Raw genomic sequence first — 26,755 nt, forward strand, 5'->3', positions numbered from 1 at the left:
GCTCAGAGACTTTGAGAATAAACCCTGAAGGAATTGGATGAATATTATGAGAAGATTAAGCGCGAGATGGAAGAGAATCTTCTTTTGTGCATAGAAGAGGTGAGTGCTACACTGCATTCAGAGACCCCCGATTCAGAGCCACAATGGATTGTGAGCCAGATGGTAGAGCTTGTTAAGAACAGTACCAGACAAGTGGACAGTCACGCAGAGCTCTTTAAGGCGCATCAAGAGATCAACCACAGCACTGTCAACAACGGCAAGGCTGGCCAAGGTAAGTCGAAGAATGAAACAATCTTGCAGGCAGAAAAGCCAAATAATGAGAAGTCCCGGATAGTATAACAATAAGAATCCAGAGAATGCATCTAATAATCATGACCATGAGGACATCACCTCAGGAAGACCCAAGGAGAGGCAAGCAAAAACCTCAAAGAAAGAGAAACACTCCAAGGCCAAAGCAGAGAGAGAAGAATCCCTTACAGACCTCCCGATCCATTCACCGAGCCAAGCCAACCTATTGTTTGTGCAGTTGGGTCTCCTATGGAGAAATGATAGGCTGCAACAACAAGTGCCTCATGGAGTGGTTCCACTTCTTGGGCATGAGATTCAACCATAAACAAAAGGGCAAGTGGTACTGTCTCAGGTGTTGCAGGGAAAATGAAAAAAAAAAATGGACAAAACACTGGAGAAATCCAAAAAAGAAAAGGCTTATAAGAGGCAGTTTGTGGACATTCATTTAATAATGAGGAGAACAAAATAAACCAGCGTATTTTTTACATTGCCACCTTTGTTGAGGGGTAAGCATTGTAAAATTCATATTTTTAAAGAATGTTAGAAAAGGAGTCATTCTCTTTGCCTTTTGTTTTCATTGGTACATGTGTAACAAGGAAGTGGTCTGTGGATCAACACTGTAGAAACTACAAATACAAACATGAATTAAACACTGTCTGAAGCTTGCAATATCTAAAGATAGTTGAAAAATTTGTCGTCTTCCTTCTTTTCTAAAAGAATCCTTAGCAATCAAGCCACTGTTTCCTTAAGTCAAAATCCACTAATGTGAATATCACTATCTCTTCTACAGGCAGTAATGACAACAGGATCATACAATTAGGTGATTAACTTCTTCACCTAGTATTTTTACCCCCAATTATTCCCTTTTTATATATGAAAGAGTAACTAACCACAGATCACAAGAAGTAGACAGAGTTGAGCTTAAATAAAATACATAACATTTGGAGGATTTCATTAAAATCATCAGTTTCACAGGTTAAGTGCTTAGGCGTTATTGTTTTAAAATAACTGATAAAAAGTTAACAGAGAAAATAAAAGTCTTCTGCATCAGTTTAAATTTTTCCTTTAAAGAGCATGAAGCCTTTTAAAGGAATGAATTATAAAAGCTTTGAGAAACTCTGCATGGAATAACACATTTTAGAGCTGACAAACCTTTACTGTAATACTGCTTTTGAAATAAATCCCCAGGTCTCCTTCTTTCTCACACACTACATTGTAATGTAAATGTTAGATTTCTAAGTTTGCAACCAAAGAAGAGCAATTACCAAAGTGCATCAAATTTAACAATATATACAACAAATGGCTGGTTGTAGTGAAGTTGCATTGGGCATTTACAAGCTAATGACAGTTGTCAGCTACTATTCTGTACAAATATTCTTTCAAAGTACAAATTGCATCAAATAGCTCTTGGTTGGATTTTTTTTTTTTTAAATCTTTTGCTTTGATTTCCATATCAATGAAATAAATAATCTATGTTCTACAACAGTGTGCTTCATAGAAACCTAGAAATTATGGGATATCTAATGTAAACACTTAGAACCACAAAATGACATCAGATTTAGGTATGAAAACAAAATGCCATGAAATTGTGCAGACCAAGAAGAGTAGTGCAGGAACTATAAACATTTGGGTCTGAATATGGAATAAATAAATAAATAAAAGACTTTTAGGCATCAGAAGTAGAAAAACAGTCATAAAATACAAATGCTTATTATCTGGTCAAATTTTAAAAAATCCTTGTAAACATACAGAGTAAGAGATTTGACTGGTATTGAAAATAATGGGTAAAATCTCCACAAAAATAAATGCATCCAGAAGTCTCCGAGCCCAGGGCCCCAAGCATGGACACACCCCATACTTCCTTGGCCATGGGTGTGCTGCACCCTTGGGGCGGTAGAGAACTTGATAACTTATTATTAAAGGAAACTAGTACAGTAAGGAAGCACTTGTGTGTTTTCTGCAAAGCTACTTGGAACTGAACTTAATGTGATGGATGATTTCAGTAGCTTATGATTTTGCCATTGTCTGTTTCTTTCTTCTCCCTTTTCTGTAATATTCTGCATCACAAATGTTAGATAGAATCACAGAATTTCAGTGCTGGAAGGCCAGAGAGATCATGCAAAGTACCACACTTCTTTAACAGCTAAGAATAATAAAGTCTGGCAAGTTTAGATAATATTCCTAAGGTCACACAGCTGAACCCAGTGCAATTTCAATCTCATCATTTGATTAAAAAATCATTTTCTTTGGGCCGGCCCCATGGCTCACTCCGGTGAATGCGGTGCTGTTAGCGAGGCCACAGGTTCGGATCCTATATAGGGATGGCTGGTGCGCTCACTGGCTGAGCGTGGTGCGAAACGCCACTGAGCCAAGGGTTACGATCCCCTTAACGGTTTTACCAAGAGTGGGTTTGCTGCTATGACAAATACCTGAAAATGTGGAAGTGGTTTTGAAACTGAGTGATAGGTAGAAGCTGGAAGAATCTGAAGGAGCAGGCTAGAAAAAGCTTACATTATCATGAATAAAGTGTTCAGGGTGATTATGGCGAGGGCTCAGAAGAAGAGATCAGTAGGGAAAGTCTGAATCTTCTTAGACATTACTTAAGTGGCTGTGACCAGAAAGTTTGTAGAAATATGAACAGTATAGGCCATTCTGATGAAGTCTCACAAAGAAATGAGGAACAAAGTGTTGAAAACTAGAGCAATGCCCATTCTTGTTACACAGTTGCAAAGACATCGGCAGAATCATGTCTGTGTCTTGGGACTTCATGGCAAACAGAACTTAAGAGCAATGAACTAGGATACCTGGTGGAAGAAATATTTAGGTAGCAAAGCATTCAGGCTGCTGCATGGGCACTTTTAACCATATACAGTGAAATATAAGAGGAAAGAAATGACTTGAAGACAGAATTTATAGTAAAAAGAAAAGCAGAATGGAAAGATTTGGAAAATTCACAGCTTGGCCATGTAAAGAGCGAAAAAAGTTTGGGAGAGCAAACCAATGGTGTGGCCAAGCAACCATTTGGTAAGGAGACTGCCATGGATAGAGGGAAGCAGGACTCTACTCATCAAGACAACGGGAGAAAGACCCCAAAGGCATTTCAGAGATATTCAAGGCTACACCTCCCATCATAGGTCCAGAGCTCTAGGGCAAAATGGTTTCAGGGGATGGGCCCAAGGTACCCTCCACAGACTTGCTGCCCAGGGATGCCTTGGGACTCTGCTCCCAGCATTCTGGTGTAGCACTCCTCAGCGGCCCCAGCCATGGCTCAAGTGGGCCCAGGTAGGGTTTGATCCATTGCTCTGCAAGGTACAAGTGGTAAACCTTGGTGGCATCCACAGGGTCCTAATTCTGCAGGCACGTAGAATGCAAGAGCTGTGGGGCATGACTTCCTCCAACTAGATTTCAAAGGATGTTGTGGACTGCTTTGGGGCCCAGGCAGAGACTTGTCACAGGAGTTGAGCCACCATAGAGAGCTCCTACTAGGGCAATGCTGAGCAGAAATGTGGGATTGGAGCCACTAGAGTCTCCATAGGACAATGCCTAGTAAAGTTGTGCAAGTGGAGTTACCCCTGAGATCCCAGAACTGTAGGGCCACCGGTGAGCAACTCCAGCCTGGGAAAGCTGCAGGCATGAGACCCTAACCCACAGGTGCTGGTAGGTGGATTGAGCCAGCAAAGCCACAATGGCAGGGCTGCCTGAGGCCTTGCATCCCCCAACCCACTGATCCCCCAGAGTGCTCAGGTTGTTGGACATGGAGTCAAAGATTATTCTCTACCTTTAAGACTTAATGTTGTTTCCCTATTGGGTTTTAGACTTACTTTGTACCAGTTATCCCTCTTTTTCTTTCCTACTGTTCCCTTTTAGAATGGGAATAGTTATCCTATGCCTGTCCCACCATTGCATTTTAGTAGATAACTTGTTTTGATTTCACAGGCTCATAACTGGAGGGAATTGCCTCAGGATGAATTGTGCCTTGAGTATCACCTGTATCTGATTTAGTGAGACTATGGACTTTGGCCTTTTGAGTTGGTGCTGGAACTACTGGGATGGGTTGAATGTATTTTGTATTTGAGAAGGACATGAGTTTTGGGAGGCTAGTGGTAGAATGCTATGGTTTGAATGTCCCCTCAAAAACTCATGTTGAAGTTTAATTGCCATTGTAATAGTGTTGAGAGGCAGGACTTTTAAGAAGTGACTAAGTCATGAGGGTAGAGCCACAGCAGAATAGATTAACACCGTTATCGCAAGAGTGGGTTAGTTATCAGGGTAGTGATCTCCTGATAAAAAGAGTGGGTTCAGCCTGATCTCCCCTCTCTGTCTCTCATGTGCTCTTCCTCACCACGTGATGCATTCCACAATGTTATCAAGCAGCAAGTAGGCCCTCACCAGATTTGACTCCTCAGTCTTGGATTTCCTAGCATCTAGAACCATAAGCCAAATAAATCTCTTTTCTTTATAAACTACTTGGTCTGTGGTATTTGGTGATAGCAGCAGAAAACGCACTAAGACAGTACTCATGCCCTGATACAGTCCCATCTCACATCAGATCAGGGGTGGTTTGTACAACCAGTAGAATACAGCAGAAGTGATGGTATGTAACTTCCAAGGCTATATCATAAAAGACTTTGTAGCTTCTGCCTTACTCACCTGGATCATTTGCTCTGCGGAAGCTAATCACCACATCATGAGGACAATCCTGCAGCCCTATGGAGAAGCCCACAAGGCGAATGAATGGTGCCTCCCACCAAGAGTGAGCATCAACTTGTCAGTCATGTTACTGAGCCACGTCAGAACTGGATCCTCTAGCCCCTGTCAAGTCAGATGATTGTAGCCCTAGCTGACATGAGATTGTTACCTCATGATACTCCAAACTGCTCACTTAAACTGTTCCTGAATGCCTAATCCACAAAAATATGAGAGATAATAAAAGATCATTGTTGTCTTAAGCCCCTTTGCAGTAATTTGCTATACAATATTAAATAACCAAATATAGTGTGGCTTTGAATGTATTTAGACTTCACAGTAGTCCTTCATTATCTGCAGGGGATACATCCCAAGATCCCCAGTGGATGCCTGAAACTGCAATAGTACTGAACCTTATATAGCCTGTTTTTCATACATGTATGTACCTATGGTCAAATTTAATTTATAAATTAGGCACACTAAGAGACTAACAACAATGACTAATAATAAAACAGAACAATTATAACAATATGCCAGCATCACTACCCTTGCACTTTGGAATCATTATTAGGTAAAATAAGGATTACTTGAACACAAAAGCACTGTGATTCTGCAACAGTTAATCTGATAACAAAGATGACTACTAAGTAACTAACAGGTGGGTAGTACATACAGCACAGATACGCTGGACAAATTTCACATCCCAGTAGGGATGGCACAAGATTTCATCACACTACTCAGAATGGGATGCAATTTAAAACTTAATTTTTTTTCTGGAATTTTCCATTTAATTTTCAAACCATGGTTAACTATGGGTAACTGAAACTGCAGAAAGTGAAACTGTGGATAAGGGGGACTACTGTACATAAACAGTCACACTGTATATAACCTTCAACAACCTGCCTTTTACGTTCATCATTGCTTTGAGATTTACCCAAGTTGAATCATGTTTCTGGATTATATACTTAAATTCCTATATAGAACTTCATTGTATGAATATACTACAATCTATCCATTGAAAAACTAGTTTTTCCCCCTATTATAAATAAAAAGGCTAAGAGAGTTAACAGCACTACTCAATGTTTTTAGTTTCTGGTGTAAAATTTTTTTTCAGTTAGAGCTTTCTGTTTTACATTTTACTCCTTAAGCCACCCAGAATTTACTTTGGTAATGTATAAAAGCCAATTCTAACAGCAGTATTTATTGAATGGTCTGCTCTTTCTCTTCTGATTTACAATGCTAATTCTATCACATGTCAGCTTTGCATATATGAAATGTTTCTCTAACCTGATTCAATAATCTTTCCTGCACCAATACTTCACTGTTTTGATTACTGTAGTTTTAAAAATGTTTTAATATGTGTTTTAGATAAACCATGCCCCCTTGTTTTTCTATTCCAAATTTATCTTAATTGTTTGTATAGTTTTACTCTCTCATACGAATTTTTGAGTAAATTCATCAGTTCTTGTTAGGGTTTTGATTAGCACTGCATTGAGTTCATTTGGGGGAAACAGGCAATTTCTACAATGTTGTCCTCTTATCCATTAACACAGTAAAACTCTGCATTCACTCCTATCTTCTTTTATTATGTACACTTCAAAGTTTATTCTTCTCAATAAATGTCTTACATACTTTTTTTTACCAGCTTCATGCCTAGATATCTTCAAATCATTTCTTTTAAACAATAATTTATATATTCATAAGCATAATTCCAAAGTCCAGTGCTTTCTTGTTAAATTATGATATGTTAGACAAAACAGAAGATTATCATTTTAATAGAATAAACTATTTTGGTGACAGTAAGGAGCTTCCTTATACATTATGGCAAAAATATCCTCGGAATATCTGTAATTAATACGTATAAGCAAAATGTACTTGCTTCACAGTAACCTCAGAAAAATCTACTTAAATGTGGAAAACAATTAAATTTTTCATAATATATTAATGTATTAAAAACACTAAATCTGACACATATCATTTGAATAATCATTTTGAAAAACACATATGTAAATAATTATGTAGAAAATATCTTCCAAATATCTTTTCATATTAATATATGAAATCCCAATATCATATAATCTTAACTTCAGTAATTTGAAGTAATTTCTAACCAGTAATATAAGTTAATGTTAATCAAATCAACTATATATTTCATTGTGTACCTTAAGTGAATTAGAATTTGTACAGCTGGATCTCTGAAAAACTATGTAAAAACTATTTTCATGAAATTACTGTGAAGCTCAAATGATAAAAGTGAAAACAATTAAAGTTAAAAATCATCTTTTAATATATAGTGTTATTAGACTTTGGTTAAATAGTTGTATTACACCTATGTACCTCTTGCTAATTCTAGTTCTTTTAAAATCAGTTTACGAAAATAATTTGTCATAAATATCAAAAACCTTGGTGCTAAGTATAAGGTCATCTCCTCCCTTCCTTCCATTCATCTACTTATTTCTACTAAGAATTAAAGATTTTATTTTGATTGGTACAGCCATTGTGGAAAACCATATGGAGATTCCTCAGAGAACTAAAATTAGAAGTACCTATGACCCATCTATTATCCCATTACTGGGCATATACCCAAAGGAAATGAAATCAATGTATTAAAAAGACACCTGCAATCCCATGTTCATTGCAGCACTATTCACGATAGCCAAGAGATGGAATTAATCTAAGTGCCCATCAATGGATGAATGCATAAAACAAACTGGTATATATACACAATGGAATGCTATTCAGCTATAAAAAGAAATGATATCCTGTCATTTGTAGCAACATGGATAGAACTGGAAACTATCATGCTAAGTGAAGTAGGTCAGGCACAGAAAAACAAATACCACATGATCTCACTCATGTGGAATCTTAAAAAAAAAGTGTTCTTACTCATAGAAGTAGAAAGTAGAATAATGGTTACCAGAGGCTGGAAAGGGAGGGGAGGGGTGGGGCGGGGGGAGAGAAGAATTAGTGAACTAATGGATACGAAACTATGTTCTCTACCCTAAGTGAATCATTGTGTAGTACACACTTGTATTGAAACAATACATGGTACTCCACAAAAATAAATATTAATAAAACTGAAAAAAACCCCAAAATTTATATGGAAAAGCAGATGAACTAGAACTCAGAAAACCTCAAAATTGAAACCTGTATTTGTAATCTTTTCACTTTTGATGTTGCATCAAAATAGTGATATGAATTCAATTCTAAAGTTACAAAGAATCCTTAGGTTCCTTGCACAAGCCTAGCTACTAGCATCATTTGGCAAAGTGAGCTGTAGGAGCTGTGATTATGTTTGTTACCACATATCTTTCTCAGAGTTTTCACTAGTTCTGTTCACCCAAGCAAAAAGGTACAACCTTTTAGATATTAAAGATGATATTCAAGTTACCATGTTCCAACACAAGGCCTTTATGTGACTGACTTCTTTATTCAAACCAAACAATAGCAGCCTTGTAACTGAAATATTCATTCATAGAGAATTAAATTTTATTTGTATACTTTAATTCATTTCTTAAAAAAAAAACAACAGGAAATGGTCATCATTTTTGGCTTAAAAATGAGAAAATACTTCAGTTTTTGTAAACATTTATTTTTAAAATATAGCAATATTAAGAAAACCTGTTTCTAATGCAATAACATAAATTATATCTAAAATTTTTTATGCATAAATTGTTTGGTTTTTTTCCAGGAAATAGGGCTAAGGGAGAAGTCCGCCCACAGCTTTATCAGATTCTCAAAGAGGTCAATTAACTAAAATACTAAGAAACACCAAATTAACTTATATAACTTATTTTTTTAAGACAATTTTTTTTAGAGCAGTTCTACATTCACAGTGCAATTGAAAGAATGGTGTGGAGATACCTTATGTACTCCCTGCCTCCACCTACTTGCACAGTCTCCTCCATTATCAACAGCTGCTCACCAGAGTGGTACGTTGGTTACAATTGACCAGCCTACACTGACAAATCATTATCAACCAAAGTCCATAATTCACATTACGGTTTACTCTTGGTGTTTTAATTCTATAGGTTTGGACGAATGTATAATGACATGGATCCACTCTTTAACATCATACAGAGTAGTTTCACTGCCCTAAATATCCTCTGTGCTCCTCCCTAAACCCTGGCAATCACCGATCTTTCTACTACCTCTTATAGCTTTGCCTGTTGCAGAATGTCATATAGTTGAAATCATACAATATGTAGCCTTTTCAGATTGACTTCTTTCACTTGGTAATATGCATTTATGTTTTCTCCATGTCTTTTCATGGCGTGGTAGCTCATTTCTTTTTAGTGCTAAGTAATATAATAATCTATTGTCTGGATGTAGCACAGTTTATCCATTCACCTACTGAAGGACATCTTGGTTGCTTCCAAGTTTTGGCAATTATAAATAAAGGTGCTATAAACAAAGGAAACAAATTTAGCAGTCAACCCCTAAGCCAAGCAATCCAAACTATAAATGTACAATACTGGGTAAGAGAAATGACAATGAAAATTATAAACACATCTCCCTCCACTACTGTAAAAACAACCATATCTTAGATCCTTTTGCCAGTTTGTAGCATCCCGGACACTGACAAAGGTCCCCAAGCATCTGTTTATCCCTTCCCACATCAAAGAAGAGTATTACAGTTCTGAGCCTAAGGGCAGAAAAAGACAAGCAAGAGCAGGAAGTCTCAGACTTTGAATTGCTTCTGTCTAGGCTCTGATGCCACAAAGGGGATGCAGTGCTTGATTACCGTCCATCATGTGAAGACTCAGTGATTAGAAAATACAAAGACAGTGCTTCTGTGATTTTCACATTAACTATGTCCCCAGTTTTAAAACATAAGTGAACATTCCATGACCTATGAAGACTTGATGGGTCTATTAGTTTTTCCTTCTTGGTTACTCCTCTAAATTCACTAGATTCTTACTCAAATTTTATTTCCCTTCTTCAGCTCTCCCTTTTCTCTCTTACCCTAAAACCCATCTTAAGTAAAAAAGTATGGTTTATAAATTCATCTGCTGGGTAGAGAATGGGAAACACTAAGCTAAGGGAAAAAAAAAAATTAGACATAAAAAAGGGATTTGCCAAAACTTACCATCAGAGGGCACAACAGTACTGCAATAAACAACTCCCAAATTCTGCCAGGAAGAGGGCCTCCGGTGCACCTAGAAAATACAAAAGACACATCCACTGACAAGACAGAACAAAAAATGTTATACGTGTTATGTGTGTGTACATAATAAAAAATAGCTTCTTATATGACATGTATTCTTTGTAGAAAAGCTTAAAAATACAGATAAAGACAATAGTCTTTCAAACTACTATCATCCTAAGGTAATAGTGGTGAAAATTTTGGTTTCAAGAATATATACAAGCACATTTACATATACACACATATACATACAAATGTGACATTAAACAAAATTAGAATTATGCCACACAAATCATCTTTTTTACCTACTTTTCAAAACACTTAATATTGGTTTTAAGTGCTATCAAGTCAAAACTAACTTTCTTGCTGCTTCTCCCTCCTATTAGCTTTTAGATCTGCATTTCCTTCCTTTTTCTTTTTAGCAGGTATGACAGGTTATTAAGCAGCTATATTATGGATTTGTTATTGGGTAGGCACTTGGTCTTTCTGTTCACTCTTTTTTTTTTAAACTTAGACAAGCAACCTCACTCTGTGAGTTCTCATTCATTACCTCTTCAGAGTGTTAGAAGGAAATCATTTACACTCACACCTGCCTTTACTATTTCCTCAGAGTGATGTCACTGTGGATGTGAATCTGGAATTTAGGTTCCCATAATTAAACTAACTTTCAGAAGGAATACTGAAAGCATTTTTGACTTGCAAAATGCTTAATTTATTCCTTCATACCTTTTTTTTTTTTTTTTTTTGTCTTTTTCATGACCGGCACTCAGCCAGTGAGTGCACCGGCCATTACTATATAGGATCTGAACCCGCGGTGGTAGAGTGCCGCGCTCCCAAGCGCTGCACTCTCCCGAGTGCGCCACAGGCTCGGCCCTCTTCCTTCATACCTTTTACTCTCCCAACCCCAAAAAGTATCAAAGGAAGAAGAAAGGCATTAACTGACTAAAAACCAGTGTACTCATATTAGCCTCAGAGACTGATAAATTCCACTTCATCAGCCCAAAGAAAAATCATTTGGGACTCTACAACAATGCATACCTTAACACAGCTTTGGCATATGACAGACATCCATCCTTCGTGTGAATATCATTAATCCCCACCTCCTTTAGACTTAAGAGAGCATGCAGAATGTAAGAATGAGATTTATAAAAAATGTTAATAAATCATTTAAAATTACTTGAGACTTGGCTCACAGCTAGTTTAGTTTTTCAGGTTTAAATCTTTGATTCATTAGGAATTAATTTTAGCTAAAGTTAAGTAGAAATCTGACTAATTTCCCTCTAGTCACAACACAGCTGTCCCATATAGTGAATAATTCATCTTTTTCTCATTTATTTGAAATGCTAGCTATATAATTTTCCAAATACCTATCTGAATTTGGTTCTATTTCTGAAATTCCATTCTGCCCAATGATCTGGCTACTTATGACAGCATAACTACATTCTTTTAACATTCTAGTTTTAAAATATATTTTAATATCTGGTAGGGCTAGTTTTTCCTATTACTTTTCTTTAGGAATTTTCCTGGCTATTCTTCCTTGTTTCTCCATATGAACTTTAGAGTCACACACACACACACACACACACACAATCCCATTAGTCTTAAAAAGCAGTATACTGTAGTCGGTAAAAGCACAGAATCTGAAATCATCCTGAGTTCTGATTTTGGTTCTCAGTAACTCCTCTAGCAACCTTGAGCAAGTTCATTAACCTGTTTGTGGCTTGGTTTCTTCACTGAAAACTGGACTAACATCTACCCATAAAGTCACTGTGAGGACAAAATAAGCAATACATATAAAGTACTTAGAACAGTGCTTGGCACAGAGTAAGTGCTCAATAAATTTTAGCTAGCATTTTGAGGTCATTAACTCCATGGATTAACATAAGAGAAACTAACATCCATATGACTTTGAGTCTTTTTATCCAAGAAACTTGTAAGGCTTTCTATTTAGGTCTCCATTTGTATTCCTGAGAAGCATTTTCAAGTTTTCTTCATACAGATCTTGTATGCCCTTTTTCCTCATGTAATGTCTTTTTTACCTCTGCATTTTTTTTAGCTTTCATATACCTATTTGTCTTTGCCTGTCCTTTAATTTTATTATCCTTCCTCCATTTCTTTGTTTTAGGAATGGCTTTAAATACAGATGCTTCTTGACTTATGATGGGGTTACCACCAGACAAATACATCGTAAAGTCAAAAAAATTGTAAATTGAACCATCCAAGTTGGGGACCATCTGTAATTTTCTTTGTGATCTAATCTGGTAATCTTTTAATAGGAAAGTCTAACCTATTTACACTTTATTACTATAATATACATATTTATTCTCTCTTCAGTTATGAAATTTTATGCTATGCTTTGTTTTTATTGCTGCTATCTACTTTAAAATATTTTACTAAATGGTTTGTGCTTGCTTTATTTTAGTTATGCATGCATTCCTTCTGATAATATGGAGGGTTTTTTTTGTTCTGATAATATGGAATGTTTCTTTTCTGTTCTAATGTTATTTCAGAGTAAAAGTCAAAGTTCCTTTAATGGCCTTTAAAAGGCTCAGTATTACCTGATATCCCGTTATGTCTCTATCTCCTACCACTCACTCTCTCGATCACTGTATTTTAGCCCTTCTAAACTCTTTCCTGTTTTTTGAACAGCTACACTTTTGCTTTGGGACCTTTGCAATAGCTACTATCTGCTTAGAATAGTGTTTCTCCAGACAACTATCTGGCTCCCTCACTTCCTTCAAAGCTTTGTTCAAATTTCATTTTCTGAGTAAAGCCTACTCTGACCCCAATTTTAAAAGGCCACCCTATGAATTAATACTCTTGATCCACTTTACGCTGTACTTCCTCCTGCCTCCCATCGACTTAACCATCTTAACAAACTATTTACTTACTTATTATGCTTATTGTTTGTCTCCTCCAAACCATGAGGCAAAAATTTTTGTCTGTTTTGGTCACTGTTATGCTTGGCAAATAACAAGTCCTTATCAAATACATGTTGAATAAGTAAATTTTTAAAACTGTAACTTTATATAAAATACACTTCATATTAAAACACAAAAATCATATCTCTTTTATGAGCAATGATGAACTAATACAGTCATGCTTTTTTCTTCCCCTCTACCATCAGTTTACTTTATTTCTTAGTGTTTACTTTTCACTCTATGTATCTACATATCAACTATCTGCCTACCTACACACTCCCCTCCACCCCAGTACTTTAAGCTTTTACTGGACTTATTGGTTTTAAGTGACATCTCTTGACGGCATGTTATAAAACATGACTTCACATCGTTTCTGACCCTCATCCTTCTAATTTTTGTTATATCACTACCATATTGTCAAGGTTTTAAAGCTTTATACTCTGTTCTGTAAACCTAATTTCCACATTTGTTTTAGTCTTAATTCTATAGATCAATGGACTCCATGCTCACTGCCAATACTTTAGTGGTTATTTTTCCTTTCAGTTCTTGGTTGGCTGAACTTCTTCCTGTAGATATAGGGCTCATGAGAGCTAAATTCCTGAAGCTTAGCATGTTAATTCTTAAATTAATCTTTCCTTGAGGACTTGTAAGCAAAGTGCCAGTGCCTAATGCTGCTGTGGAGAAGTCTGAGGCCAGCCACTTTGGAGAACTGTGGCTACCTAGCTTTGTTGGCATTCTGCAAACATAGATGTCATCTCTCGGGGTCTTCCCAAGCACCTATTTGACCTTCACTGGATCTAGCAGCCTTTCTTTATGTAATGAGCTTTGGAATTGCAGACACCTCCCTGGCTGTGCTGAAGACAAAGCTTGTATTTCTGTTTCTTATTCTCCTTCCTATTCTGAGGTGTGAGAAGAGAAGGGAGAAACTGCTGCCTTTAATGGGCCATTATTTGTTATGCAGTAACTTTTTACTGTTGACATTTAAAAAATACTCAAAATACAGAGCACAGTGTTAAGAAATCCCACGAACCCGTCATCTGCTTTTACTTCAAAAAGTTCATGGAAAAATAGAATTAAAAGATAAAATGAATGTTTCCATAAACTTTTTGAAATAGCCTCATATATCTATTAGCAATTTGTCAAACTCAGTTAACCTATACCCACATAGTTTTTCTCCTCGCAGGATCTTAAAGGAAATTCCAACCATCATACAGATCACCTCACCTGAAAATAGTTCAGTATACATCTACGAGGCCATTTTAAAACAGGAGGGAAGCTCTCTGTCCTCTGTGACTTTACAATTGTCCTTTCCAATAATAAAAGATATTTTTGTGGGCAGAGAACTGTATCAATACATGGTTGCTTATTAATAACATTTGTTAGATGCTACAGGACATGGGTTGGCAGGCTGGCTGCATGGTTTTGGAAATAAAGTTCTACAATGCACCAAAGCTCATTCATTTACTTACTACCTATAGCCCACTCACATACTTTCACAACAGCAGAATTGAGTAGTTGGTGTGTAGTTGCGAGACAGAGTTGAGTAGTTGCAGCAGAGACTACATGGCGCACAAAGCCTAGAATATTTATCATTAGGCCCTTTAAGAAAATGTTTGTTGATCCTTGCTGTAGAACAAGGTTTCTGTATTTCTGGAATAATTCTCTTTCCCGAAGTCCTTCCCAGGCTACTTCTATGATGACACTGGCAACTACAAAATATTATTTATTAAGTGTTCATAAACACATAAAAAGGTCCTTTTCTTTCTTTAAACCATCTAGCAGCTTACAGTCTAATAAAGCCAATAGAAAAAAAAGGATTTCACCCTTGCCTTTATTCCTTGAAATATGGTGACAACAAACAAAATCAAAACAAAAAAAAGAAAGAGATTATAAATTACTCAACAGCAAAGAGCCACTGCAATTTTAAACTATATTCTATGACTTGCATAAATTGAACATATTTCATGGGTTAAATTTTATACTCTTACTATGTCACAAGAAAACAGTAAGCTTTTGTTGCTGTTATTTTCTCTTACTTTTAATAGTAAGTCCTTAATAAATATTTAACTGATGTTAAAATTTTAAAAATATGCCAAGAATTTAAAAAAAAGAAAAGTCATCAAAAACATTCAGGCAAATGGTATGTGTTATTCACACATTTAAATTTCATAGGCAGAGACCAGGATTAAGGTTAAGAAAATATTTAGAATGTACAAAAATTATCAGAGAAAAGGTAAATCTCTACGCAATATTAATGGCACATGAACAAGATGATTTGGTGGCACTGTGATAAGAGATGCTCAGTTTCCCTTGGGTTGATTTTCAGACCACTCCCTTGGGTCTCAAACTCCTCTAGGACTCAATCCCCTCCTCTGAGTCCTGAGCTGCTATTGCTTGCTGCTATTTCTGGCAGCAACATGTGGAGATTGAGACCACAGGAAGCAGACTTATATAATTCCAGTGGCTGAGCATGCTCAGTAGAAAGGAGTTTACCCTGTGAATGACCTTCCACTGGAGGCACTAGGGAGCACCTACCATATTTTAGGTGTATATGTTGGAATCTGACCAACGGACATGCTCCAAAGAGACCAACTGAGCATGTGCAATGCTATATTACATAACCTGTTACACAACTGGGAACCACACCCTTAGTTGAATATGCATTAGATAGTATGAATATGTACAGAATAGCCAGCTATAAAAGTAGAATCCAGGAAGAAGGAGGGGCTGTGGCTAATTTTCTCTGGAGTCAGCCCACACTTCGCTTGTGAGGTGTGTATTTCTTATTCTTTACATTATACCTGTTTTTGCTTTCTGCTCCAACTCTGCTCTTGAGTTCTTTCCTTGTTGGAGTCAAGAACTTGGCAGATGACACAGTGGGTTGAAGTCAGCTATCTGACCTCCCCAGGCCCTCTCCTCCAGTATCAGCAACACAGTCTCATGAAATGAAAATGCAAGTTTATACCTTGTACAAGACAGTCCACATCTTTGACAAGTAACTTGAGAACTTCAAGGAAAAGCAGGAGTTCGTAGTTAAAGTAAAGGAAAGTATAACATCTGGCCTAGAATTACAATCATTTCCATTTAATCTTAACCCCAGGAGAAGAAAATACTAGTGTTATCAATTTAGAGTTAGACTATAAAACACTATAACTTTATTTCCCCAAGCCAATAAAAAAACAAACTTTAATATTACAGAAAGACATCTCATGCCCTCAGAGCAAATTATTAAATTCAAGTCAAAACTTACTTTTAAATCCTTTACTATCATAAATTATGCAACTTTCCCTACATTCACCTTTCATAGTTCAGGAGAGCAAACTCAGCAGTATATTCCTGCCAGCAACTTAAGAAGACTGTCAAGTCTAAATAACATGCAAATAACCCCAAAATATTGATAGTCAATTAGATATCAGACTAAGGGAAGGAAGACTGAGGGAAGAAGGTGGGGAGGGAGAGAAATATATATGGAGAGAGAAAGAAAGATTGAGAGAGAAAGAGAACTTATTAGCCCAGTTCTCTTTATTTAAGAAAATTTTGGGATCTAATTTCATTAAGAAACAGATACCTATTAACTATATAAAACTATACCAAAATACTCTATTAAGTATTCCAAACTAAACTGTATTAACTATATCAAACAGCTTTAGATGGAATAACTATCTGTATATATTTGTCCATGGCTAAAACCTTGTTATAAATAGCCTCACTATGCCACAAGTTTAGATATGTCAAATTATATCTGTCTGTTACATTTCCCTTAGTATTGCATGGAATGCTTATAAAAATGGATACTTTCAATACTGTCGCAAAAATTTCTTTTCTAAGACCAGAGAACCTATATTTCAAGATGTGAGATGATTTCTCACCATCTCCTCTCCCTTTTTTAAATTTCAGTCTTACCTAAGAAAATAATTAAGCAGGTCTATAAGTAAAGGTCAAAATAAAGTAGAAACATAGGAGTGTAAGTTACTGGAGTCTTCTATATGCTGATTTTTTCCCCTTCTATCCTAGCTTGCAATATTAGTTTTCCTGTTAGGTAGGATACAAAATCTAGCCCCAAATTATCAATAAGGTTATTTAAAATTTAATACATTTTCACCTACCAGTATTTTGTGAGAATCAAGTAAGATACTGTATATAAAAGCATACCTTTATAATTATTATATGACATGTTCATGGCAAGACCTTAGCCATAAAATTTTTTACCACTGCTGATCTACCCAATAGACTAAAATAATCAGAAACCTCAAACTTAACTACAATTAGTTGCATATCATATCATTTATTATAATATGAACTGATGAAATGTCACCTTTTTTATCCTAATAAGTACAAATATTTATCCATTTAACTGGTATCAAAAAATGCTCACTAAAGCCAAATTCTCTTACAATAGGTTTTGAAGTCAATAAATAGGTTCTAAGACTGAAAAGATTAGTGATATTTCTAGCATATCACTACTTATGAAGTAAAGATAATTTGATATAAGTTAATTTCATTGATAAACAATGTAAATATTTTAGATTTTGGTATTACCCCAAAATTATAATCTATGGTTGATACTGTACAAGAATCAGAGTCCAATGTGTACTAAAACTTCACTGTATAGTCTACATCCCTGGTATTGAAATGGTACAGATCCCGATATTCTCCCTAGCTATCCCTCTAACCCCAGCTAGAGCAGGCCATGACTGGGGAGTTGGGAGCTGCTAAAGCAGAATCTGCACGACTAAACATGACAGGCTGAATTCACAGGAGTCCCACTAAAGTTTGCTTAACCATAAGATTAGAGTTAGTTGAACCTAGCAAACATCATCCTGATACCAAAACCAGGTAAAGATATAACCAAAAAAGAAAACTACAGGCCGATATCCTTGATGAATATAGATGCAAAAATCCTCAATAAAATACTAGCAAACAGAATACAGCAACACATACATAAAATTATTCACCACGATCAACTGGGATTCATCCCAGGGATGCAAGGTTGGTTCAACATACGGATATCAATAAATGTGATACACCATATTAATAAAATCAAACACAAGGACCATATGATCATCTCTATAGATGCTGAAAAAGCATTTGATAAAATTCAACACTCATTCATGACAAAGACCCTCTATAAGTTAGGTATAGATGGAAAGTATCTCAACATAATTAAAGCCATATATGATAAACCCACTGCCAATATCATCCTGAATGGGGAAAAGCTGAAAGCTTTTCCTTTAAGAACAGGAACTAGACAACGATGCCCACTCTCACCACTCCTATTCAACATAGTGTTGGAAGTACTAGCCAGAGCAATCAGAGAAGAGAAGGAAATAAAGGGCATCCAGATTGGAAAAGATGAAGTCAAACTGTCCCTATTTGCAGATGACATGATCCTATATATCGAACAGCCTAAAGCCTCTACAAAAAAACTCTTGGAGGTGATAAATGATTTCAGCACAGTAGCAGGATATAAAATCAACACACAAAAATCAGTAGCATTTCTATTCTCCAATAGTGAACATGCAGAAAGAGAAATCAAGAAAGCCTGCCCATTTACAATAGCCACCAAAAAAAAAAATAAAATACTTAGGAATTGAGTTAACCAAGTATGTGAAAAATCTCTATAATGAGAACTACAAACCACTGCTGAGAGAAATTAGAGAGGATACAAGAAGATGGAAAGATATCCCATGCTCTTGGATTGGAAGAATCAACAGTGTGAAAATGTCCATACTACCCAAAGTGATGTACAAATTTAATGCAATCCCCATCAAAATTCCAATGACATTTTTCTCAGAAATGGAAAGAACTATCCAGACATTTATATGGAATAACAAAAGACCATGCATAGCCAAAGCAACGCTGAGCAAAAAAATTAAAGCTGGAGGCATAACACTACCTGACTTTAAACTATACTACAAAGCTATAATAACCAAACCAGTATGGTACTGACATAAAAACAGACACACTGATCTATGGAATTGAATAGAGAATCCAGAAATCAACCCACACACCTACAGCCATCTGATCTTTGACAAAGGCACCAAGCCTATACACTGGGGAAGAGACTGCCTCTTTAGCAAATAGTGCTTGGAGAACTGGATATCAATATGCAAGAAAATGAAACTAGACCCATACCTTTCACCATACACTAAAGTCAACTCAAAATGGATTAAAGAATTAAACATACACCCTGAAACAATAAAACTTCTTAAAGAAAACATAGGAGAGACACTTCAGGAAATAGGACTGGACACAGACTTCATGAATATGACCCCAAAAGCACGGGCAACCAAAGGAAAAATAAACAAATGGGATTATATCAAAGTAAAGAGCTTCTGCACAGCAAAAGAAACAATTAACAGAGTTAAAAGACAACCAACAGAGTGGGAGAAAATATTTGCAAAATATACATCTGACAAAGGATTAATATCCGGAATATATAAGGAACTCAAACAACTTCACAAGAAAAAAACAAGCAACCCAATTAAAAAATGGGCAGAAGAGCTAAGCAGGCATTTCTCTAAGGAAGATATACAAATGGCCAACAGACATATGAAAAAATGCTCAACATCACTCAGCATTCGGGAAATGCAAATCAAAACTACACTGAGATACCATCTCACCCCAGTTAGGATGGTTAAAATCCAAAAGACTCTGAACAATAAATGCTGGTGAAGTTGCGGAGAAAAAGGAACTCTCATACATGGTTGGTGGGACTGCAAAATGGTGCAGCCTCCATGGAAAATGGTATGGAGGTTCCTCATGCAATTGCAGATAGATCTGCCATATGACCCAGCTATCCCACTGTTGGGAATATACCCAGAGGAATGGAAATCATCAAGTCGAAGGTATACCTGTGCCCCAATGTTCATTGCAGCACTCTTTACAATAGCCAAGAGTTGGAACCAGCCCAAATGTCCATCATCGGATGAGTGGATACGGAAAATGTGGTATATCTACACAATGGAATACTACTCAGCTATAAAAACGAATGAAATACTGCCATTTGCAACAACATGGATGGACCTTGAGAGAATTATATTAAGTGAAACAAGTCAGGCACCGAAAGAGAAATACCACATGTTGTCACTTATTGGTGGGAGCTAAAAATAAATAAATCAATTCACACACACACACACACACACACACACACAAAAAAAAAAAAAAAAAAAAAAAAAACCCGGGGGGGTAGGAGGAAGAAGACATAACAACTACAATTCCTTGAAGTTGGTACACAAGCAAACAGAAAGGACATTGTTGGGTGGGAGGGGGAAGAAGGAGGAGGGAGGGAGGTTTCGGTAATGGGCCACAATAATCAACCACATTGTGTATTGACAAAATAAAATTAGGAAAAAAAAAAAAAAAGAGTTAGTTGAACCTATACTTTCCTTAGGGTGAGCATGATTTCACGGTCACAAGATGTTTGTTCCTTAACAGAATGGCTTGAGATAATATCTGTAATGCCAATCTGGAGGTGTTTTGCAGACCACCATTAAGTACAAGTCTGCTTTGAAGCTTGTACACCCCCAGACCTGAAGGAGCCAAGGAAGACAGTCAAGTTGACAGAAATAGCTGTGCTGACTTCACCATGAGCCAATCAGATCCCCACGTCTCCCAAGACCCCTACTTGTGATTTTGTTCTATAAATACTTGTGATTTTAAGCTGAGGAGTTTGGGTGATCAGAGCATTTGCTGCCCCATTCTCCTTGACTGGCATCACTCAATAAACGCTCATCTTTTCTACTGCAAATTGTGGTGTGCAGACTTATTAGTCTAACCATGTAATGGGCAACACACTACTTCCAGTTCAGTAACAGTATCTAAACTAATCCTGCACAACATTTGGAATGTGTTTATACCCTGTCGCTTGCCACATTTCGCTTTATTGATGTTAATGATGCCAAACCAAGAAATTTCTGCTTTTAAGTGACAACTTGCCTTCCCCACAGTGAACAGGAAAATCTTCTCTATTTCGTTCCTTTCTTTTTATTTATTCACTATTCACAAAGAAAAGCGAAAATGGTGCTAAGTGGCCCCTTTATATCATCCTGGTTTTTTACAACTTTTTTTTTTAATATAACATTTTATTATGAAACTTTTCAAACATACAGTGGAGTTGAAAGAATTTTGGAGAACACCTTTGTACTCTTTACCTAGAATCTACGTTTTCATATATCTATTTTCCTTTATTTCATAGACCCTCCTTATTCCCAGTTATTTATTATTTTTAAATGTATCACTTTCTCCATTTTCTTTACAATGTTTCTGCATTGCTTCTAGATTTTGTCCAACCCCTTTTTGTCACATTGTATTGATTATCTGTTTAGATGCCTGCCTCCATTTCAGGGTAATGATCACCCTGAAGTCTGCACACTTTCTTTAATATTGGTACCCCCTGGTACATTTGGAGAAAGTAAAAACTTAATAAATGTTTATTTAATTGAATTTTGTCTTTTTCCTTATGCTGCAATATCTTTGATAAGCTTTATAACTTTGGTTTGTGTTCCGGTTTTATTCTGGGGAATTATTACTGGTTTGTTATTTTCCTGCTAAACTACTTAAGATGTAATTTTGATTTCTATAAGCCTGGGGGCTTCTGGTGACAGTATTATTGTTATTTATTTTTTTTTGGAGGCTGGCCAGTAAGGGGATCTGAACCCGTGACCTTGGTATTATAAGGCTGCACTCTAACCAACTAAGATAACCAGCCAGCCTAATTATTATTTTTAAACAAAAAACCCAATGCAAAATCCTTACTTTAAAGAACTCACTGTTACATATATAAAGGAATAAAATCAGAATGTAAACTTCATGGGAATAGGAACTCTTAGTAAGTACTGTATTTGTTAAATAAATAAACATTGCTGACTTGAAAGATTTTTTTACGGAGAATAAAAATGGAACTTTGTTTGGGTGTTCTTTCTGGTTGACAGTTCAATTTAGCAATGTTTCTTTTCATGACCAGAATTCATATTTGCTTCTATAACAGCCTGAACAGAAGCAACTCCATTTTGTTAAACTTTAAATGAAAAAGGTTTTTTTTTTTTCTTACTCTTGTAATACAAACCGCATAGCTTGCAGATGGACATTAGAATACAATGATTCCTGTTCACATGATTGCTAGAACATAATGACTTTTGCTCCCATTGTATGCTGAATAATTACTGAAGAAATTATTAACTCAGGTGGCCGTTCTTTACTGGCCGTTCTTTACTAGCTTACTAACTAGACCTTTTTGAGGTTAACAGGAACTGAATCCATGACTTGACTTTATGGTCGATGGTCACCATGAATCAGCTCCCACCTGAGAAGTTCTTTGATGTTTATCTGCAATTTTATGATTTTGCCTGAAATTCCCTGCTTAGGTCACCATGAATCAGCCCCCTATCACTTGCTCCTATAAAACCTTTTGACAAGTCTGGGAAAAGTGGAGATGGTCTTTGAGACATGAGTTCACCATTTCCCCAGGCTGCTGGCTAACTGATTAAAAGCTACCTATCCTTACACCAACACTTGTCTCTCAATTATTGAGTGGCAGCAAACAGACCTTTGGGGTTTCCGTAACACTTTCATAGTACCATTAAAGCCTGTGGAATCTCAATATTTGCTGACATAACAGTATTGGGGAAATAGCAAGCTGCATCTGTAAGTTAACATATTAAGATAAAACTCCCTTCTTTAAAGCGGCATAAAAATTAGGAAAATACAAAGAACTTTTCAATATACTTTATCTTGCCTTGATGGGTGAACAGGTGTTAGTTATATTATTCTCTATATAACTGAAATATTTTGTACTTTCTTTAAAAGTATTTTTTCCTACTCTGATGACGCCTGATGGCTATGAGAATTCTGTGCTTGTTCTAGATGACTGCTACTCAAAATGTAGTCCATAGAACTGCAGATCAGCATCACATGGGAGCTTGTTCAACATGCAAATTTTAAGACCCAGTCTCACACCTACTAAATCAAGATCTGCATTTTTAACAAGGTCCCTAGGAAATTCATATGCACATTAAAGTTTGAGAAGCACGGCTACAGTTACCCAAATGAGATTCAAGGGGATACATTAGTTAGCTAGATGTAGTATTCTCAGACCCTTCACCTTCCTTACTTATCAAGACCACAGCATAAGCTATCTTTTGTTTTTGCACTTGGTTTCTGGAAAATGCATAGTGGTGAATAACTTAGAAAGTGGGTGGCTTCTATTAATAATTCCCCTCACTGCTTCCTTTGTTCTTGAATACAGATAAAACACAGGTAACAGAAAGGATACCAGAAAAATTAAAAACAGATTCGTACTTTGTACAAGAGCAAGAGAATGCTTTTATTCTTAGGAAAAGCATGGGTGAAGTATTTAGAAGTGAAGGATTTGATGTCTGACACTTACTGCCAATGGATCAGGAAACAATAAATAACACAATGCATGTGCACACGTATACACGTGTGTGTATGTATATAGAGTGAAATAAAGCAAATGTGGTAAAAAAAATTAATAATAGATGAAGAGTATAAGACTGTACATTATACTCTTTCTGTAATTTTTCTGTAGGCTTGAAATTTTTCAAAATAAAAAGTTGAGGGAGAAAAATAAAAATTATTAACATAAATATCTACTGGTCCCAATATGCCCTGTTGTATTCTTCTCTTTTTAAAAGTAAATACCCTAGATTTATTTTTCTGTGACCTTTAAAAGGCATCAGAAAAACTAGGATAGAAGGGAAAAAATTGGCATATAGAGGACTCCAGTAACTTACACTCCTATGTTTCTACTTTACTTTGACCTTTACTTATAGACCTGCTTAACTTTTTCTTAGGTAAGACTAAAATTAAAAGGGGGAGGGGTGTTATAACATCAAGGCCAAGGGTTTGGATCCCCTTACCAGCAGCGGCCAAAAATAAAAAGGGAGAGGGGATGGTGGTGAGAAATCATCTCACATCTTCTTTATATTAAAGAAGTAAACAACTTCAAACCTAGAAGTAGACTTCCTGTGATTTTCATTTTTGTTCTAGCTTCAGCTAATAATGAAAAAGAATGCAGTTACCACTCACAAATATAAATAGCTACAGGCCTTTCTTATTCCTCTGCAATGAGAAGGATACAACAGCTGCTACAGAAATCATTCCCCACCCTCCCATGTGTTGTGTAAGTGTAATAAACTTCCACCACGAGAAGAACAAAACATAAAAAGAGAAAGTGATATCAAAGTAGTTGGTTTTGTTTCAGAATTCCTTTTCCCTTTATTGTAAGTTATTTTACCTAATTAAAAATAAAATAAGTGTGCTGACTGCATTTCCAACATAACTGTCCTGCTTAGCTGGAAATCACAAAACTGGAATATGAATAAGAGAGTCATGTACCAGGTGACTAATAATGTTTCTTCATTCCTTCCAGACTTTATCCAACAGGAATACCATAAGAATAAATTCAACTTCAACTAATTGGAGATTTTAAAACATTCATAAATCTTATTTATCTTCAACACTCTGGCTTCATACAAATGCACAGATTTGGATAACCTCTATTCCTTTTCTCTACCTTTAGCTAAGGGAATTTATTTTAATTAGTTTGATTTTTTAAAAATCCTTAACAAAGCATTCCAAGGTGTAACTTCAGATAATGAAACATTACTTAAAATTAGTACAAAGGGGAAGATCAAATAAGAGAGTTAAGATGATTTTCATATATAATTTAAAACTGAAAATGCTCAACCCAGAATGGTCCTCAGCCCACTCTGCTTGACTCCAGGTGATCTCTCCTGTCTGCTTAGGGATATATGGGGACCAGTCTCTTAGCAAGATACTCTAGTCACAACTTCACACAGTCTGAGAGACTGGCAGGTCCTTATCTATATATAGAGATTCCATCACTACCATCTTCTTCATTTTCTAAGCATGCACAGAGCCAAATTTTCCAAATTATTTTAATTACTTATCCCTGACCAATTCTACAAAAAATTTGAAGCAACTATAACAAAAACACATACCATAAAATAGTGGTAATATTTTTTTAAAATTCTGAAATAAATTTAAAAAACCAGGACCAAGAAAAAGAAACATATGACTAGAAAACAAAGATTGGGGAAAAAGAATATGTGGGCCATCAAAACCTTCATAATTGCTATATTAAGTTTTATATTTGGTTCTAAGCCTCTGTGGTGGGCAGAATAATGGACTCTTAAAGATGAGTAAGTCCTAGTTCCTGGAACTATGGGTATGTTATGCTATGGGCAAAAGGAAATTAGGACTGCAGATGGAATTAAGGCTGTAATAAACCAAGTTTAAAATAGGGAGATTATCCTAGATTATCTGGATCGGAACAATGTTATTTTGAGGTCCTTAAAAAAGCTAAGAGGAAGATGTGATTATGGAGAAACAGAGAGATGGCAATGTTTGAGAAAGACTCAAGGACTCTCCCCTCAGTGTTGCTAGGGAGGGGAGCCATGAGCCAAGGAAGTGGGTAGCCTATAGACACTGGAAAAGGCAAGGAAATAGATACTCCTCTAGTGTCCCCAGAAAGGAACACAGCCTTGCCGATACTCTGATTTTAGTTTAGTGAGACTTGTATTGGCCTTCTAACCTGACAAATTGTAAGATAAACATTTATGTTGTTTTAAGCCATTAAATTGGGGGCAATTTGTTACAACAGCAATAGAAAACTACTATGGCCTCTTAGCCCCCGAGACAGAAAGCACAATCAGTGATAATCCTCATTAACAGGAGGAAGGAAGCATAACAACTTGTCAGGAAAGGCAAAATATTTTCTAGCACAAAGTTCTAAAAGAAATTTCGGATGTAGCACATTACATAGGAGGCACTGAGTAACAGCGGATATAAGATTCCAAATAATATTTTGAATATTAGATTAAATAAGAGATTTCATAGAAATGTTTCTTATGTCATCCTTTGATAAAAGATAAGAATATCTTGGGGCCGGCCCGTGGCTCACTCGGTAGAGTGCGGTGCTGATAACACCAAAGCCCCGGGTTCGGATCCCATATACGGATGGCCGGTTCGCTCACTGGCTGAGCGTGGTGCTCACAACACCAAGTCAAGGGTTAAGATCCCCTTACCGGTCATCTTTTGGAAAAAAAAAAAAAAAAAAAAAAAATATCTTAAAATACAATTAAGTTAAAGTCAACCTTTAAAGGCATAGGTGCAATCATACAAACCAAAAAAATTTGGGGGGTGGGGCAAGGTTAGCTTGATTTCAAAAGATTAGAACTTTGAATAATATAAAAATTAAGGACAATTAAGTGTGATAATTCATATAATAAAGTTCATTTAGAATTAAAAACTATTAATAGATCTATACATGGATAAGTCTCAAAAACAATATAAAGAGTAAAAAAGTAAATTGTAGAAGGATATGCAGATTATTCCATACATAAATTTAAAATACACAAATATATACATGCTATTGTTTTCCCTTTCATATATTGTGGGGCCTTAAAAACTAACGCCACCTTAAGTGACATTACAAGTGGCACCATTATGGGCCCACAAGGGCGTATTAACGTGGCAGCCTAAGACGGCGCTGGGAGGAAGTAGGGTGGGAGTGTCTGCGGGAACCTTGCCTTAGCCCTTATTGGCCAAATACGTGCTTCTGCGCTCATGAACACTGCGTGGTTGCAATAGCTAGGCATTGAGACAGGATGCATGCCCTTGACCTTTAAGCTGATAGGATTATGTAAAAAACCTCCCTTCCCCATTTGCC

General features: G+C 36.3%; 1 protein-coding gene and 1 pseudogene across 4 annotated transcripts in view; one reads left to right on the plus strand and one right to left on the minus strand.

Annotated features, from left to right (window-relative positions):
- The window catches only part of MCU (mitochondrial calcium uniporter), a 201,157-nt gene that overhangs the window by 26,435 nt on the left and 147,967 nt on the right, over positions 1-26,755 (minus strand). For all 4 annotated transcript variants that reach the window (XM_063103230.1, XM_063103229.1, XM_063103228.1 and 1 more), the window contains one exon: positions 10,064-10,133. In XM_063103230.1, the coding sequence (XP_062959300.1) occupies positions 10,064-10,133 (70 nt within the window). The remainder of the gene's footprint in view (positions 1-10,063; positions 10,134-26,755) is intronic.
- Positions 31-757, plus strand: LOC134382403 (inhibitor of growth protein 1-like; annotated as a pseudogene).

The sequence above is a fragment of the Cynocephalus volans genome, chromosome 7, assembly GCF_027409185.1.
Source record: "Cynocephalus volans isolate mCynVol1 chromosome 7, mCynVol1.pri, whole genome shotgun sequence".
NCBI classification, from domain to species: Eukaryota; Metazoa; Chordata; class Mammalia; order Dermoptera; family Cynocephalidae; genus Cynocephalus; species Cynocephalus volans.